Here is an 18,302-nt window from a genome sequence, read left to right on the forward strand (position 1 = left end):
AGATGGGGGAGGGGCTGGGCTCCAGGGCTTGCATGGAGACCTAGTGCCCAAATCGTGCAGCACTTGAGGGGGCAGGGGTGGTCCCTGGGGCCTGGGCATAGGGCATAGAGCCTGGGCCACAGGGCTAGGTCTGGGACCAACCAGGGTCTGAAGGAAGACAAAAGGAGCTCAGGGTGGGTGGGGGGGCTAGATCCTCCTCTTCTCTCGGCAGGCTCCAGCCGGGCTAGTCCTGGGCAGCACCATCCTTACCAGGCCCAGCCCTGAAGACAGAATGAAGTGGGCTTCCTCCCTCCAGGTCCTGCTCCTACTGCTGCTGGGTGAGTGGGGGCGGGGCTGGGGGTGCTGACCACAGGAGCTTGGCTTCCATCTGCCCAGCCTTCCTGCTTCCTCTAGAGCACTCTAAGGCATCCTACTCTTTTTCCTATTTTTGGCTGCACTGGGTCTTCCTTGCTCCTTCCAGGCTTTCTCTAGCTGCCACAAGTGGGCTTTTCACTGCTGCGTCTTCTCTCGTTGCATGTAGGATCTTCTCCAACCAGGGATTGAACCTGTCTCCCAGTCCACACTGGGAGGCGGATTCTTAACCACTGGACCACCAGGGAAGTTCAGGCATCCTATTCTTGGCTCCAGAGCTTCCCCAGTGACTCAGCGGTAGAGTCTGCCTCAATGCAGGAGCCACAGGAGACGCAGGTTCGGTCCCTGGGTGAGGAAGATCCCCTGGAGAAGGAAATGGCAACCCACTCCAGCATTCTTACCTGGAGAATCCCATGGACAGAGACTAGCGGGCTACAGTCCCTGGGGTTGAATAGAGTCAGACACGACTGAAGTGACCTAGCACACCTGCACTACTGGCTCCAAGAGTTCCAGTTCTCTCTGTCACTGACCTTGGGCTCTCCAAATCTGGTTGTGCTCATCTGTGTAATCGGTGTTAAGTCCCCACCTCACAGGGCTCTGGGGAGGGTTTAATCCTGGTAGCCGATTGCACAAAAATCTGGCATCAAGTCAGTGCGACATATTCATTCTACCCTCCTTCCTAATCTGTGACCGCCCTCCCCGTCACCCCGTTACCTGACACCAGACCCGTAATCCAGTCCCTTCCCTGCTTCCACCTCCAGGAGCAGCCGGGACCCTGGCCACTGAAGGTAAGAAAGCCGCGGAAACCCCCTGTGCCTGCCTCTCCCTAACCCCGCCCCACCCGCCTCCCCGGCCCCACCCCTTCCTAACCCCGCCCCACCCACCTCCCCCCGCCCCACCCACCTCCCCCCGCCCCACCCACCTCCCCCCGCCCCACCCACCTCCCCCCGCCCCACCCACCTCCCCCGCCCCACCCACCTCCCCCGCCCCACCCACCTCCCCCGCCCCACCCACCTCCCCCGCCCCACCCACCTCCCCCGCCCCACCCACCTCCCCCGCCCCACCCCTCCCTAACCCCGCCCCACCCACCTCCCCGGCCCCACCCCTCCCTAACCCCGCCCCCACCCGCCTCCCCGGCCCCACCCTCCCTAACCCCGCCCCCACCCGCCTCCCCGGCCCCTACTGCTCTGCCCACCCCCTAGTCCCCTTGTCCTCCCAGCGTGTGGGCAGCCTCGGGTGTCTAGTCGTATCGTGGGCGGCCGGGACGCCAGGGCCGGAGAGTGGCCGTGGCAGGCGAGCATCCAGCACCGCGGGGCGCACGTGTGCGGGGGCTCGCTCATCGCCCCGCAGTGGGTGCTGACGGCGGCACACTGCTTTCCCAGGTCAGCAGGCAGCCGGGCCCCGCCGAGGGACGGTCCCCTCCCCCTAGGGCTCCGCGTCGAGATTTGCCAGGCCGGGGCGGGTGGAGCAAGACCCAGGGAAGGTCTTGGATTCGGGGGCTGTAAGTGGCCACGTTGGTACAGACCCCCGGGCGGTTGGGCAGGGCACAGCCCTTGCTCCAGCGTCCCACACCCACCGGGACCCCGCGCCCAGACTTCGCACAGGTCTCACCCCGGGCTCTGAGAGAGAGGGCGACGGGGACGAGCGCTCCAGGGCTGGAGGGGAAGCTGCCTTAATTAGACCTAGCGCCCCCGTCACGCAGGAAGGCTGTGCCCGCTGAGTACCGCGTGCGCCTCGGGGCGCTGCACCTGCGTCCCAGCTCGCCCCCTGCTCTCCTGGCGCCCGTGCGGAGGGTGCTACTGCCCCCGGACTACTCGGAGGACGGGGCCCACGGGGACCTGGCGCTGCTGCTGCTGCGCCGCCCAACACCCCTGAGCACCCGAGTCCAGCCCGTCTGCCTGCCGGAGCCTGGGGCCCCCCCGCCGCCTGGCACACCCTGCTGGGTCACTGGCTGGGGCAGCCTCCGCCCAGGAGGTGAGGCAGAGGGCAGGGCAAGGGGGTACTGGGGGCGGGCCAGAGGCTCTCTCCCCAGCTCACTCTGACCTCCAGGGACCCAGACATCCTCTCTGTACTGCCAGGGAGCCCTGGGCTGGCAGGTGAGGATTTTCCCACCAATACCTGCTTTCCACCTCATCGTCTGCGGGCTCTTCCTGGGTGTCTGACTCTTGCAACCCCATAGACTATAGCCCACCAGACTCCTCGGTCCATGGGATACTCCAAGCGAAAATACTGAAATGGGTTGCCATGCCCTCCTCCAGAAGATCTTCCCAACCCGGGGATCAAACTCACATCTCTTAAGTCTCCTACATTGGCAGGCGGGTCCTTTACCACTAGTGCCACCTGAGAAGTCTCTGCCGCCTCTTAGACCTCCCCCTTCTCCTCCAGTGCCACTCCCGAAGTGGCGACCCTTGCAGGGAGTGAGAGTGCCACTGCTGGACGCTCGCACCTGTGACCACCTCTACCACCTGGGCACCAATGTGCCCCAGGTCGAACACATAGTGCTGCCGGGGAGCCTGTGCGCCGGCTACGTCGGGGGCCAGAAGGATGCCTGCCAGGTTCGAGAAGCTGCCTGGAACGTCTGGAGCTCACGCCCCTGTGGCCAGCACCCCACCTCCTTAGAACCTGGGACCCAGGATGTACCACCTCCAGGCTCAGTGTGCTGAACCCCGACCCAGAGGCACCACTGAGGGATGGCAGCCTGGGACCCAGAGTCCCTGGGGGGCTGGGACCTAAGCTCTCCTTTCTCCTGCAGGGTGACTCTGGAGGACCCCTGGTCTGCATGAAGTCTGGGCGCTGGGTCCTGGTGGGTGTGGTGAGCTGGGGCAAGGGCTGTGCCTTGCCCAACCGTCCAGGGGTCTATACCAATGTGGCCACTTACAGCCCCTGGATTCAGGCTCACCTCAACATCTGATGCAGTGACTGACCCGAAGCCAGACTCTGGGGCCCCTTGGCTGCCCGGTCTGTCTGGGGACTGACACATCCCTCACCCTTCTGACTGAAGGCTCAGAGGCCTGATAAAGCCAAGGAGCCACCCATCCATCCATTCGTCTGTCTGTCCCCGGCGTCCTCCGTGGAGCTCACCAAATGCGAGTTGCCAACCCTCCTCCAGGAGCCTCCCGTGTGTCTATGGGTCTCACATTCCCTCTGTTCCCTTCCTGCTCATATTTACCCTCCTGAACTCCAGCCAGGGCACCCAAAGACAAGCAAGTGCTGAGTCTGGTCTGCATGCTCCTCTTTTCCGGAAGGAGTCAGAGAGATACAAATGGGACCAGTACCCAACCCCAAGGAGGTGATTGTCCATTGCTAGCTTTGAAGATGGAGGGGCCTCGTGGTGAGGAGCTGAGGGCGGCCCCTGGCCAACAGCCAGTTGGAAAAGGAGCACCTCGGCGCGACGACAGCTGCAAGGGACCAAATCTGGCCAATAACCTGAACAGGCTTGGAAGCCAACAACTCCTCCCCCAGCCTGCAGACCAGAGCCCTGAAAGTCTATGCCCTTGGTTTCAGCCTGGTGAGACCCTGAACAGGAACCCCGCTGAGCCCACCCACAGAGTTGTGATTTAATAAATTAGTGTTTAAGCTGCTGTGTCTGTAGTCATCTGCTGTAGCGGTAGAAAACTCATATTTTGCCCCACTGTAGTGAAGGTGCCCCAGGAGGCAGGTGGCGACCACCAGACCTGGCCTTCCCATACATTCAGGAGTCTGGGGCACTTGGCATCATGCCCTCTCCCAAGAGGGGCCCTTCTGCTGTCCTTAGCTTTTTCTGCCACTCCTCCATTCCGTGCCCTGGCTGGGTCTGGGGCTTCCCGGCCCAGGACCTCCCTTCCCGGCCTGCACCTGGAGACCGGCCTAGGCCCTTTCAACTCCCTGACCATGCTCATGTGCTGACACCTGGCGTCCTTGCCCCTCTCTGCCATCTCACCCCCAGGCCAAGGGTCATCAGAGCTCAGTTTCTAGAGCACCAGAAAGAACAAGAACCTGAACAAAACCTAGAAACGCCAACCTTCGGAACTGACAGGGGCAAGGGGGGCAGGGGGGCAAGGAAGGCTATCCCTGAAGGGGCAGCCTGCCTGGATGAGGCCAAGTGCGGCTGCCCCCACGCAGGCCTGAGCCATGGCTCCCCCCCTTTTCTTTCTTTTCTTTTTCTGCCACTCCGTGTGTCTTATGGGATCTTAGTTCCCCAACCAGGGATTGAACCCATGCCCTCTGTGGTGAAAGTACTGAGTCCCCACCACTGGACCGCCAGGGAACTCCCCCTTCCTTTTTTTTCATCTTCTCCCAGGGGAAAAAGTGACTGCGGCAGGTGGGTCACTGCTGGGCCAGACCTGACTGGGAGAGAGGGTGGGTCTGTAAACAACGAGGGACCTCCAGGCTGCCGCCTCCCCGCTAGGCTGAGCACCATCCATCGGGGGCAGAGGTTGGCTGTAGCGGGCCAGGTGAAAGGCTGTGAGCACATCGCAGTGGGGCCCTAGTAGCCCCGGCTGGGCAATGCTGGCTGTCCTCCCATCCCGCCCTCAGCCTGGGGCCCGCCAAGAGAACATCCTCAAGACGCCTCCCAAGGCATTGAGACCAGAACAAGCCAGGGACTGAGAGCCAGGGTACCTCAGTCTTGGGCCTGCCATGATCAAAGTAATGGGTCCCCATTCAGAGCTCAGTGTTTCTTTTATATACATATAAAATTTATTACTATATAACTTATTACTATATAATTTATATTTTTTGTTGATTTATTTAAATTGTGGCTGTGGTGGGCGTTCATTGCTGTAGTCTTTCCCTGGTTGCGGTACTTGAGCTTCCCCTTGTGGCGGCTTCTCTTGTTGCAGAGCAAGGGCTCTAGGGCACAGCTGCGGCTCTCGCGATCTAGAGCACAAGGGCTCAGGAGTCGCATTGCACGCTACACTGCTCCTCTGTGCCCCGCAGGGTCAGTGGCGCAGCACCCTGCGTCACTGCATCCCGCCTATCAGCAAGGTCAGTGAGGCCAGAGGGGGTGTGTGACAGGTGGACCGGGCCCAGCATCAGTCTCACGCTGCATCCCGTCCCCGAAGGCCTCAGAAAGCCAGCCTGACCTGCCGGGAGGGGCTTTCAGAGTAGTCCTGAGAACCACTCTTGCCGAGGACAGGACACTGGGCTCCTGTCCATGCAAGTATTTTTTAGCCGTTCACCTGCTCCAGTTGGTAGCGCTGCAGCCAGATGGCCCAGCCTCTCCCAGAAGTACTGATGCACCTGTTTCCCCATCTGTGATCTGACCTGGTAACATCTGCCCCATTATGGCTGTTGGGAGAGTCAAAATGACTCAGTTCTGCCCAGCGAGCATGCGGGTTGTGCCAGGCATCAGTGGGCTCTCAACTGATCTCTGAATACTCGGGAGGTGTTCCCGTTTCATGAATGGGGAAACAGGCCCCGAGAGGCTAGGTTATGTGCCCCACGACCTACAGCAGGCAAGAGGTGAAGCCGGATTTGAATCTGGGCCGTCAATTCAAATTCCACAGTGAGTTGTGTCACTTCCCTTATAGAAAATAGTTGTAAAATGCTGCAAATGAAAGACACACTAGTAACTAGCAGTGATTGACAATTACTATTTATTTTTAATATGTGTTTTGTTTATTTCGCTGTGCTGGGTCTTAGTTGCGGCATGTGGGATCTAGTTCCCTAACCAGGGAGTCAAACCCAGTGCGTGCATGCTGAGTCACTTCAGTCATGTCCAACTCTTTGTGAACCCATGGACTGTAGTCCGCCAGGCTCCTCTGTCCTTGGGATTCTCCAGGCAAGAATACTGAAGTGGGTTGCCATGCCCTCCTCCAGGGCATCTTCCTGACCCAGGTATCAATCTCTTATATCCCCTGCATTGGCAGGTGGTTCTTTACCACTGAGCCACCTGGGAAGCCCCCAGCTCCCTGCATTGGGAGCACACAATCTTAGGCACTGGACCACCAGGGAAGTCCCTGACAATTGCTATTTACTAATAACATTTTAAGAAATGTAAATAGAGCAAAGGAGAAGGTCCACCAGCCGAGACCCTACACACTTAGTTTAGAAGCCAGGGAGTGTCTCCATGGTGAGCTTTGAGTGGCTGAAGCAACAGGGCAGAAAGGACCCGGGAGGACTTCCTGTGCAGGGAAGCAAGAGCAGCTGGCCAGCTGCCTCACCTGCCATCTGGAGGAGGGTCTGCACCCAGCTACAGAGCTAGGGGCTGGGGGCTGAGCCGCTACACCTCCCTCAAGCCTCTCCTGACCCCATTCTCCCTGCAGGAGGTGTCATTGTACTCATTGACCCGAGGATGGAAGTTACCTCCTGCAACTGACCACCCACCACAGCACCGTAGGGTGCACAGAGATCCCAGGTGAGGGGAAGGGCTGCCTTGAGGCCTAGAGAGGGAGGAGACCCAGGAAGGAAAGGGGCTTCAGAGGACTCCTGAGGAGCCAGAGGTCAGAAGTCAAAAATTATAACTATGGCTATAGCTTAGGAAACATCTATATTTATTGAGTGCTAACTCTTGGTGATATTACCCAAAAGCTGGGTTTGCTTCTTGGTGGGTATTGAGCAAAAAGATACAACCAAGAAGTGAGGATTTATATTATTTGCGGCAAGTGAGGCAAGCACTTTGGGTATCTCTTCCAAAGCAGTGTCTGCCTGGACAGCAGCATTGGGGGGATTTTAAGCTAAGGGTATGTGCACATTCAGGAAGGGGGTTGCATTGAGGCCAGGCACAGATCACAAAATGGCCCAGGCCAGAAATGGCTTCTCTTCTGCCGATAAAACCACACCAGGTTCTCTTTCTTCCGATAAAACCACACCAGGTTCTCTTTCTTCAGGGACAACCCGCCCCCCATCTGCTTACAGTAAGGCTCCACAAACTTTACAAACAGCTATTCTGCTGTTTCAGAGAGGTGGACACTGGGCTTTGGTGAGGTTAACTGCCCAAGGCTGCACACTCAGTGCCAGAGCAAGGATTTGAATTTCAGCAGGTCTGAGCCCAGAGCCTGCATGACTAGCCACCAACCTGATTCAGGGCCAAAGCAGCATCATCTTCAGATTCCACCCACTCTAAAGAATTATCCATTTGTGGCCTCAATAACTGCTGAGCTGTTCAGCATCCAGGATCATCACTGGCTCATTTCTCATTGGGTGCCACAGCATGCCTCTCTGGCACACGCCAGCAATGACCCAGATGAGATTCTCCTTCTCCCTGAGAGAAGTTGTGAGAAAAGCCTCCTTTGGGTGCGACACAGGAGAGTGTCCAAGGAGGAAGCCCTAGGCTGTTAGTAGGGATGAGGGGTGGCCAGACAGGGAAACCAAGTCCACATGCCCTTCCGGAGCCAGAGTGGACCTGGGCAGAAGAGTATGTAGGTGCCCAGGGCACCTTCTGCCTGGGAAGACTGAACACCAACTTTGGCCATGCATGGTGCTTCTAACAAGTTAGGCTGTTCAATGGCCTAGTTAGTTATCGAATGGAAGTCCTACTGCTTGCCACTCACAAAATCAATTACATACTCACAAATGTTGGTGGCAAAAGAAAAGTACTTTTAATCAGAATGCTGGCAATCTGGGGAGATGGTGGACTCAACCTCCCCAAAAAACTTTTAAGGGGAAGAAATCTCAGTTAGTCCTGAGATCAGGTGTCAGAATTGTCACGAAACTGTTTACCTCGGATTGGAACTTGAACCCATGTGCTGGGGTTCCAACTCAGCCAAAACGTTGCTTGGGACTTGAACTGACAAGATTGGGACTTGAACCCAGCCAAAACCAATAGTCTTCCAACTGAGATCACAGACCTGGTTTCAGGACCTAACAAACCTCATATCAGAAAGACTTCAGTGAGACACAAAGTGATAGCTAAGAAATGTATTTATTCAGAAAGAAACAACACTCCATAGCGAGCAGGCCATCACAGAGGGTGAGTGTTGTGGTCTTGAAACACGGGTGTAGTTACCTTTTATGGGCTGGGTAATTTCATGTGCTAATGTGTTAGTCGTGTCTCTTTGCGACTCCCTGGACTGTAGCCTGCCAGGCTAGTCTGTCCATGGGATTCTCCAGCAAGAATACTGGAGTGGGTTGCCATTTCCTACTCCAGGGACAGGCTAATGAGTGGGAGGATTATTCCAACGATTTGGTGGGGAGGGGGTGGAGATTTCCAGGGGTTGAGCCACTGCCCACTTTTTGGGCTTTGAGGGTCAAGCTGTCATGGTGGCTCACATTAGCTTGCTGCTGTGTTACAATTAGTTTATACTGAGAAGCAAGGTCTAGGCAACTTGACTTGTCTGCCATCTTGGACCCATTTGATTCTAATCAATTTATGTTATGCCCCCTGGTTATGTCATTCTTTCAAAGGTTGTGCCCTGCCTGCTTGCCTCCTGTTTCACCCATGCAGTTAACTTCTTGGGCTCTTCCTCTAGAGGCTATCTTGTTCATAGTTTGTTCAGATTACTGAATTAGAGGCTAGGGAAGCAATCCAGTCATCTGCTGAATTCTTCATTTCTCCTTTCTTGATCTGCAGAAAGAACTAATATGGCAAGATATTGTGCGATTAAAAATTTGAAAGGTGTGCTTAGCCCAGAGACAGGTAAAGTATGGTTTCAAGGAGGGGATGTGTGTGCTGGTTCAAAACTTGTTTACAATTTAGCTTTGCTAAGAGACAAGAAAAGGAGCTTCCTGCTGAGGGCAGTTTCCTGCAAAGAGCTGCTTTCACACTGCCTCATACCAACAACAGCTTCCAAGGGTCCTTATTGGACCCGCTAAACTGGTTTAAATAATCCTAAAGCCCCGCAAAACTGGTTTAAATAATCCTCACAACCTAGGCTAGGGCGGGGAAACAGTACAGTTTTCTGATACGGTGGCCGAAAGATCCAGAATTTAACACCTCCTCAAAATGGCCACCAGGGAGTCCCATAATCATGAGTCAGACTACCAGGTCTGACTGTGATGAATACAGGTCTATGGCAGCCCAGGTCTCTCTGTGATGCGATTGTCTTGACGCCGCGATGACCAAGACATATCATTCATACATTCTCCTTGGGGCGTGAGGCACCCTACACTTGCGAACTTCAGCCCCGTATTCCCTGCAAGAAGGATAGACCTGCGCCCAGGCCTCCGCGTGACTGCATCAACACGGGGACCTCGCCTTTGCCACAACCAAGATGGCTCCACCGCCCACAGTCCCTCCCGCGCTCGCTCCCCGCCCGACTCCCACCGCCTCCATCACTCCGCCAACCGGCCCCGCCCGCACCACGGCGCCAAGATGGCGGCCAGCCGCTCAGTCGGAGCGCCCCCTTGGCGGATTACTTAAAATGGCGGCACGGGGCGGGGCCGTCGGGCGCGAGGCACGCTGGGGCCGGCGCGCGGGCTGCCGGGAACGGGGCGGAGCGCGGCCGCGCCGGCGCGTCGAGGGGGAGAGGCAGCCGCCGCGATGGTGAGCGGGTGCGGGGGGAGGGGCGCCGGGCCGGGGCCGGGGCCGGGGCCGGGGGCGGCGGGGGTGCGGGGCCGCGCGGGGGGGCCCCGGCTCCGCGCTCACGCTGGCCCGCCGCCCCCAGGACGTGTTCCTCATGATCCGGCGCCACAAGACCACCATCTTCACGGACGCCAAGGAGTCGAGCACCGTGTTCGAGCTGAAGCGCATCGTCGAGGGTATCCTCAAGCGGCCGCCGGATGAGCAGCGGCTGTACAAGGTGCGGTCCCGTAGGTTCCAGGCGCTCGGGGGCTGCAGGCGCCGGTGGGCGCACGGCGGCAGCGTCGTTGATGTAAACATCGGCGACCAGCCGCCGCGGGCCGGAACTCCCCCGCGTAGGGCCGTTGCTCGAACTCGGGGAGGTGAAGCCCCGATAGCGCTCGCTGCACCGGGGTTCTCCATCAGGAGGGCGTGAGCGGCTCGCGCCAGACCCTATGCTGAGCGCCGAGGGCCGGCGTCTCATCTCATTCCTACAGCGGTCCCCCTGCGCCGTTCCGGCTCTTGACTTCCTAGCTCGGCCATGGAGAAAACTGAGGCTCGGAGGTGGCCACTTGACCAACCCAAGGTCGTTGGCAGAGTTAGGATTCCAGCCGTGATGCTCTTAATCCTCTGAAAGCCTATCACTCGCCCCTCGGCCCAGACACTCCTTAATGTAAAGAAACGGAGGGTTTTGAGATGAGTCAGGTCCCACCACTTCTTCCCTCAACAACTGTTTATTACTCCCCAGCTTAATGGTGATGTTCTAAAAGCCCCGCGCCCTACCCCCTTTCCCCTTACAAACCAATCGCAGTTATTCAGCCAGGATCGCTCGGGGTTTGGCGTTTTGGGGCAATCCAGTGTCGTCCCCTCTTTGAAGTCTGGCAGCAAGAGGTCGCTCACCTAAGTGCATTGATCTGCTTCTGCCTGGAAACTGATCTTTTGCTCCACTCCCTCTGTCTATAAAGGCTTTTTTTCCCTTATCTACTGGATTTCTGTGATAAGGACCCTTCCTGCTGCCTGAGTTCCTTCCACTGTGTAGCCTTTGCTCGTTGAAGCCTCTTGGCTGCCCTATGAGTTAGGAATTCCAATAACTTCTATTTTACAGATAAGAAAACTTCACATCAAAAAGAAGAAACTGTTTGTCCAAGGTGGTAGAGCTGGGGTGCAACCAGAGCTACCTGTGGCCAGATTGGTTAACTGGCACTTGGAATCGCATTCACCTAGAGTTAATGGGTGGGGTGGGGAGCAGGGGAGATTCCAGAGCCCTATCCTGGAAGATTCTGATATGGAAAGTCTTGGCTGTAGCCCTGGAAACTTACTCTCTGGGGTGGTTCTGGGCCCTACTGGGGCTGTGTCTCTTCCCTCTTCTGACTTTCAATGTAGGTCTTGACCAGAGAAGTCTTTGTGACTTGCCTCTCTTGGGGCCTCTCCTGAGACCCTGCCATCCTCTATCCTCAGGACGACCAGCTTCTGGACGACGGCAAGACATTGGGCGAGTGTGGCTTCACCAGCCAGACAGCACGGCCTCAGGCCCCCGCCACTGTGGGGCTAGCCTTCAGGGCAGGTGAGAGGGGCAGTGACAGGGTGGAAATGGCCAGTGAAAGGGGGTGTTCAGGGAGCCTGCAGTTGTTCCTCCAAGCCTCTTAAACCCTGTCTCCCCGTACACCATCCAAGCAAGCAATGGATAGTGTGAAGCAATGTGAAGGATGTAAGATGCTTGTGGAAACTGAAGCCCATTTCTTGGAAGATTCAAAGATCCTTAGTCACAGTACTGGCTTACATTTAGAGGACTAAGGGCCTGGCCCTGCAGTCTGCATCTTATTTCCATTGTCCAGTCCAGTCCTCTGGCTAGCCCTGAGGGGCAAGCACTGCCATTCCCGTTTGTGAGCTTTGGATGTCCAGTCTTGCTGGCAGTCACGTGGGGACCCCCCAGTCCAGATGCAGGCTGCCGGGACCTTGTTTGAGCTGGGTGCCATGCCGCCTGCTGTCTCCATGGTGCATTTCTGTACTGGGCAGACTTTTATCAGGATCATTTTAAGGATGAGTGAGCTGAGCCTGCAGAGGTTAGAATGGATTCTGCCCTTTCTTGCCCTCAGAGCCGGTACTCTGCTCAACCACGTGCCACCCTGACCAAGGCTTAGATACCTGAATGGTGGGGGTGGTTTGTGTTGCTCCAGTGTCTCTCTTTTTCTCAAGAAAAAGATTTAAATTTTATCCTTTGTCTCTCTGAAAATTTGAACAGAGGTTATAGGGTTTTTTCACATCTGTAGACTCGGGGGCTGGTGAATTTGGATGAAGTTACAAGTTCATTTTTGTAGCTTGTAAGAAATCTTAGCTAGGGCTCAGGAGGGAGCATATGGCCTCAGTTAACTTTAGCCTCACAAATATCCTGTTCTGAGGACAAAGCAAGTGAAGAAGCCTCAGCAGCTGTGTCCTTGGACAGCTACATCATGCCCCGTGCCTCCCAGACTGGTGTGGTCTCCAAAAAGGAGTATGATGCCGGGACCAGCCTCACAGTGAGGGGGTGAGCCCTCGTGCACCCAGGCCCCACGAGTGCTCAGGAAAAGGCAGTTCTTGGGGCCTTTATGTGGGTTCCCTTGAGTCTCAGTGATGGGCAGGCAGGTGCGGTGCTCTCTAAAGGTGTTCTCTGAGGCAGGTAGGGGAGGGCTGAAAGTACATATATTCTTCCTAAGCTAGGCCAGGCTGCAAGTATCTGCATGTATCCAAGAGAAAGTATCTGTTCCTCTGATTTGAACAAAGGCACTCTACGGACTGGCAGCACCTCAGCCATCTTGCAGGTGAACACTGTCACAGAGCAGTGAGGTGATTGGTTTTCCCCATGACCCCCAGTTGTGACATACGTTGTGGTGACTGCACCTTGGGTGGCAGCACCTCAGGTATGGAATAGCCATTTTGATGAGGGCTGTGCTGTGGACTGAAGACAGGCTGCTTCTACTCACAAAAGTGCACTTCTGGGCTGGCGGGGGGCAGTGTTGTTTCCTTGTATAGAGAGTGGTCTCCCCACCCCACCAAAGTGGCTGCTTAGGTAGGGAGGTGTGGTAAGTGTCCGATGTTAAATGGCACCTTTCAGACCATTTCCAAAGAATGGGGAGAGGTGGTGACTCAGATTGTGTCTTGGAAGATGAATTGGTTATTAGGCTGGGGGTTATTAGGCTGGGCCGGGTGTCTTTAGCACTGCTGACGTTGGGGCTGGATGATTCTGGGGTAGGTTGTCTCTCCACTAGAGGCCAGTTTCAGCTGAGTAGGGAGCCTAATTGGTTGAGATCCTGAGCCAGGTGGAGAGGTTTTTCATGCAGAAGAAAAAGTGCGGTTCATTTTGCTGTGCTGAGGTCACAGCAAGAACAAGACAGGGAAAGCTTCCTGGGACCCGCTGTTCCTAGTAGAGCAGTGGCCATGAGAAACAGAGCATTCCCAATTGGTGGTTGTGTGTCCTGGGCGCTGGGAACATTGAAGGACTGTATAGGGTGCCTGGGGAAGGTTTCTCTGAAGAGGGAAGAGGTGGTATCTGAATGCCCTTGGGTGCCTGGAGGCAGCAGCCATTCTAAGTGGCAGAGGGCAAGGCAAGAAAAAGTTTGATGTGGGAACATGGGGAGCATAGGAAACATGAGGAGCAATATGTCTTGATGCGAAGCAGGGAGAAGTGTGAAGGGAATGGAGGAGATTGTAGGTGGATGCAGATAAGCCCGGAGGCTCATTCAGGGAGACAGAGTAAGGATGAGGGCCCCCCGCATGGCCAGGCTGGGGGAGGGCAGCAGAGGCCACCCCAACTCCAGCGAGGCCCCCTTTCCTCTCCCCTAGATGAGGCATTCGAGGCCCTGCGCATCGAGCCCTTCTCCAGCCCACCTGAGCTGCCGGACGTGATGAAGCCACAGGACTCAGGAAGCAGCGCCAACGAACAGGCTGTGCAGTGAGAGGCCTCCCCAAACTGTCCCCCCTTAATAAAAGATTTGGGCGTCCATCTGGTTGCTGCCTCTTTCTGCACCCTCTCCTGTGTCAGGCGTGCCCCTTCCTGGTGTGTGGCCCAGCCTTCTCAGCCTGGGGACAGAAAGGTCTTCCGCTTTGTTTCTTCAGGGCAGCACCCCCCTTGGGGGCAGGGGACACAGCCAGAAAGCAAAGGCAGCTCCTCTCCTAGCCCTCCCACCCCCAATAAAGTTTGTAGACCCAATTCCTGCATTTCTCATTTTTATTTGACAGAAAAAGTTGCTCTTGCTGTACAGATTTTAAAAAACCAAAATGCCTTTAAGAAACGTGAAGAAAAGTTGGGGGGAGGGGCCACAACCTCACTGGGAGGCCAAGAGGAGCCAACTGATTTCAACTCCCCTTCCTTCTGGGTGTAACTCACACAGGTCTGCTAGTTCCAAACCATCATCCCCCCCAGGAACTCGGGGTTCAAGGGGGGCAGTGCCTCCGAAGTCCTTTCTGAGTCAAAACCTGGGAGTCCCAAACCGTATCCTCCCCTCCCACAAATCCCATTCTCATTCCCAACCCACCCCAAACCCCCCAAAACATGTGAACCAGGAAAAACTCACAGAGATTAACATTTCACAGAACAAAGAAAAAAAGGAGGGAGGGAAATAAGGGAGCCCTCCCCAACGGGATGCTGCCAGGGTTGGGGGGGAGGGCAGACAAGGACCCCTTTCCCCCAGCTCTGTTGGGAAAAAAGGAGGGCACGCCCCGCAGCTCCAGAACTTGGGGCAGGATGGAATTCCCCTGAAAGGATTCACGGAGACCTGAAACAGAGGAGAGTCATCAACGCAGAGGCCCAGGCAGCCCCACGGCACTCAACATTGGGCCCAGCCCCAGAGTGTGACAAGGACTCACCTTGAGGAGCGGTGCCGCACGGGGCGGGGGCTGGGCGTCTCCTTCCTGCGCTTGTGACCCGGGGAGCGGCTGTCCCCACGCTGGCTTCTCCGGGAACCCCGCTCGCTGCTGCTGCAATGGAGAACCGTCATGAGACCACACACAGCACACCACCAACACCTGGTACCCTGGAACCTGAAAACTTCATTCTGCAGGAATCAGCTGCTAGAGCGGGCTATCGCAGGAGAGCAGTGGCAACTGTACCTCTGCTGGTCCCGTGGCGAGGGCTGGGGTGAGGGGCGGCGGCGCTCAGCAGGCGAGTAGCTGAGGGACCGGGAATCCCGGAGGGAGTCTATTGGCTTCCGGGGGCTGCGGGACCTGGGGATCAGAGCAGGTCGCCATAGTGCCTCACTCTTCCAAACTCAGCAGCCAACACTCAGGACCACCTCCACCCCACCCCAGGTCCTGACCGCCAAACCTCATACCACACAGGGCCAACCTCAGACCCACCTTCATCTGCTCACTCACCCATCCGCCCGCACACCATCCACCGAGTCCCCCAACAGGCGGGGCACGGGGTGCAGCGGGGGACGCAAAGATAAAGACAGTCCCTGCCCTTGGAGGGACTCAGTCTGATGGTGAAGGGAGGCCAAGGGAGGCTCGCTGTGCCCCATGTGTGGGAAGCAGCCCCACAGTTGTACACAGGATGTACACGGGGTCTGGGGACCCAGGGGAGGGAAGACAAGGGCAGGGCAGGGAAGGGGCAGGGCAGTCTTCTCGAAGGTGCTGTTTGAGCGGAGTCTTGCAGAACGAGGAGTTCACCAGGCGGACAAGGGAATTCCAGGCAGGAGGAACAGCATGTCCAAAGGCATGGGGTTCTCCTTAGACTGCAAGGCGCTGTTGAGTGTGGCTGGAGCACAGGGCATGTGTGGGGGCGGGCAGGAGAGGAGAACACAGGGCAGGCAAGGCCAGTTGGTGAAGAGCCTCACACGCCATTCCCGCAGAGGTGGGGCTTTTTCCTGCAGGCCACAGGGCGTCCCGGAAGGATTTGTGGAGTGAAGGGAGTAACCAGATGTGCGGTTTTAGAAAGATCCCTCTGGCTACGTGTGGAAGAGAATGGCGTGGAGGCAGGGAGACAGGGAAGAGGCTGTGGACAGAGTCGGGAGAAGATGACGGTGGCCAGACCAGAGCCCTGGTAACAGTAACAGGCTGACTTAAAAACTAGAATCCCTCAGACCTGGGACCAGGTTGTATGTCACGGGCAGGGAGAGGAAGGAACCTAGGACTCCCCAGTTCTGGCTCACGCACCCGCTTGGATGGCGCAGCCCTCCGCCAGCACAGGGCACAAGAGGAGCAGGCAGGGAGAGGAGAGCCCAACTCCTCCTGTACGAGCAGACACACCCAGGGTCACACCCCACCCTTGTGTCCAGCAAGGCAGCACTCACCTCCGCTCACCAGGGGGTGGCTTCTTGGGGCTTGCAGGTTTGGGCAAGGCCTGAGGGCCAGGCTTAGCAGGGGAGGGGGAGGAAGAAGTAGAGGAGGAGGAGGAGGAGGAGGATGAGGAGGAGGAAGAAGAGGAGGAGGAAGAGGAGGAGGAGGAGGAGGATGAAGAGGAGGAGGAGGAGCTGGAACTGGAGCTGCTAGAACGCCTCTTCCGCTTGGCTGGGGCTGGCTCCTGAGGACGGCCCTCTCGAACAGCCTCCTTGGGGGCTGGGGCAGGGCTGGGGACCCTGTGGGAGAATAAAGTGTCACGTGGAGACGAGCTGCCCCAGCCCCAACCCTACCTTCCTTGGCCTGGAGGAACGGCAGTGGGGGAGGGGTGCTGAGGAAGGCCCTGGGAGCTCTCCGAGCCGAGAGCTGAGCCTGAGCTGGGAGCCTGTGAGCGCATTCTCTGGAGAGCGTGGCCCCAGCCGACCCAACCTCTGCTAACACAAGCAACAGGCTGGGGCCCGCAGCAAAAGGGATCAAGGTTAAACCTCAAGAATGTCCCTGAAGGAGGAATAAGGCCCCTGGGCTCAGGTGTGGAAGCCGAGCTGGGTGGTCTCCGTCCACGGAGAGGAGAGCCGCAGCTTGGGGAGGCCACCGTGTGTGCGGGTTGGCTGGGGGAGGGGCCGTCCTGCCTGGAGGCAGGGAGAGGGATAGGATGACCTCTGAAGATCCTTCCAGCCCAGGGAGTTCCTCTTGAGGTCTAACTGCCATCCCTCCTGCTGTAAAATTAAGTCCATTTCCTCTAGTTCTGTCCTCTGTAGAGACGGAAAACTTATCATTATCCTCTAGAGAATTAACCTTCGGAGACTTTTACCTGTCCCATCCCTCCCCCCGTTAACCCCCACCCCAGCATTCTCTTCTACCCCCAACTTAAGGGTCAGGGTCCCATACCTCCTCTCAAAGAGCAAAGAACCTCTGGACAGGGATTCTCCCTCCCCACTCCCACCAACCATCCCTGAAGCCTTCCCCGTACAAGACTTCTACGAGTCCCCTCACCTCTTCAGTGCTACCTCAGGTTGCGCAGGAAGGCTAGAGCCCTCCGAGTCACTAGAGCTGGAGCCAGAGGAGGAGGAGGAGGAGGACGAGGACGACGACGAGGACGACGAGGAGCTGGAGGACGAGGAGGACGAGGAACTCCGCCGCTCCTTGGCTGGCTGCAGGGCAGCCAGTGTGGAAGGCTGCTGGGCCCCCGCACAGGCGGGTGGTTCCCCGCCCTCTGAGTGGGACACCCCGGGGACAGGGCCAGAGAGCATGCCATTGTGGTCACCAGCAGAGGACGTGGTCTTTGCCACCGTCCCGGAGGAAAGGGACTGAGACCCCGCTACAGGGGTGGTCTGGGCAAGCAAAGATCGAGATTGGTCAGAAAAAGCAGATGGCACAGGGGACCTAGGCCGATCCTGAGCTGGAGGAAGAGCAGACTGTGAGGGAGCCTGGACCATTCTAGAAGCAGGAGAGGGAGCCCGCTCAGAGGTCACTCTAGACTGGCTTGGGGCAGATGGCGGGGTTCTGGAGCCTGGGCCCCCTGGTGGGGTTCTGGACCTGGCTCGGTCAAGGAGTGGTGGTGAGGTTCTCCCACTAACACGCTCATAAGCAGAGAGGGGCACCCTGGGGCTGGTGAGGTTTGCACCAGACAAGGCTGGAGCCATTCTAGCACTAGTGAGGTTTGCAGGGGCCAAGGCTGGAGGGGTTCTTGAGCTGGCGATATTCACAGGTGCTGTGGCATGTGCAGACCTAGGACCCACCAGGTTTGCAGGGGCTGGAGCCTGGGGTGCTCTGGAGCTGGACGGATAGTTTGCAGCAGTTGGAGCTGTGCCAGAACCCGTGAGACTCAGAGCTGCCAAAGCAGCGGGGGTTCTGGCTCCTGCTAGGTTCACAGCTGGGGCTGTGGGAGTACGAGGGTCAGCGAGGTTCACAGCCGAAGGTGCCACCGCTGTTCTGGGGCTGGCCAAGTTCATGGCTGCTGCTGCAGCTGGTGTTCTGGAGTCAGCCAGGTTGACTGCTGAGGGGAGGGCAGGTGTCCTGGCACTGGCCAGGTTCATGGCTGCTGCAGAGGCTGCAGGGATCCTGCTGGCAAGACTGGCCGCAGGGGCCGTTCGGAGACTCATGAGAGGCACTGGAGCTGGAACCTGGGACATTCTCGCAGCAAGGCCAGCTGCAGACATGGACGGAGGAGGCCGAGCGGTGCCAAGGCTGATGGCCGTCAGAGCAAGTGCAATTCTTGACT

The 18,302-nt window shown here is 57.4% G+C and overlaps 3 protein-coding genes across 5 annotated transcripts; 2 read left to right on the forward strand and 1 right to left on the reverse strand.

Annotated features, from left to right (window-relative positions):
- Positions 1-1,521: 1,521 nt before the first annotated feature.
- PRSS33 (serine protease 33) lies at positions 1,522-3,932 on the forward strand (the record flags this gene model as incomplete). Its single annotated transcript, XM_069571464.1, has 4 exons — positions 1,522-1,733; positions 2,054-2,325; positions 2,737-2,906; positions 3,104-3,932. Coding segments are annotated over 4 exons (813 nt in total), but the record flags the coding sequence as incomplete, so codon positions are not given.
- Positions 3,933-5,322: 1,390 nt separating this feature from the next.
- ELOB (elongin B) lies at positions 5,323-13,955 on the forward strand. Of its 2 annotated transcripts, XM_069569785.1 has the most exons (7): positions 5,578-5,836; positions 6,597-6,688; positions 8,843-8,908; positions 9,278-9,754; positions 9,876-10,010; positions 11,228-11,333; positions 13,589-13,955. In XM_069569785.1, exons 4-7 carry the CDS (start codon positions 9,752-9,754, stop codon positions 13,699-13,701), a joined length of 357 nt encoding a protein of 118 aa, XP_069425886.1. In that variant the 5' UTR covers positions 5,578-5,836; positions 6,597-6,688; positions 8,843-8,908; positions 9,278-9,751; the 3' UTR covers positions 13,702-13,955. The 2 variants fall into 2 exon arrangements, with proteins under 2 accessions (XP_069425885.1, XP_069425886.1); XM_069569784.1 differs by having other exon boundaries at positions 5,323-5,836; positions 8,843-9,754.
- On the reverse strand, positions 13,956-17,165 carry LOC138428848 (serine/arginine repetitive matrix protein 2-like). 2 transcript variants are annotated; one of them, XM_069569780.1, is made up of 6 exons: positions 17,075-17,165; positions 16,739-16,833; positions 16,036-16,320; positions 14,855-14,968; positions 14,612-14,719; positions 13,956-14,520 (listed from the first exon to the last, which is right to left on the reverse strand). In XM_069569780.1, the coding sequence occupies exons 2-6, from the start codon at positions 16,813-16,815 to the stop codon at positions 14,511-14,513; spliced, it is 594 nt and encodes a 197-aa protein (XP_069425881.1). In that variant the 5' UTR covers positions 16,816-16,833; positions 17,075-17,165; the 3' UTR covers positions 13,956-14,510. The 2 variants fall into 2 exon arrangements, with proteins under 2 accessions (XP_069425881.1, XP_069425880.1); XM_069569779.1 differs by having other exon boundaries at positions 14,612-14,722.
- Between the last annotated feature and the right edge of the window lie 1,137 nt (positions 17,166-18,302).

Source organism: Ovis canadensis, chromosome 24, assembly GCF_042477335.2.
Source record: "Ovis canadensis isolate MfBH-ARS-UI-01 breed Bighorn chromosome 24, ARS-UI_OviCan_v2, whole genome shotgun sequence".
NCBI classification, from domain to species: domain Eukaryota; kingdom Metazoa; phylum Chordata; class Mammalia; order Artiodactyla; family Bovidae; genus Ovis; species Ovis canadensis.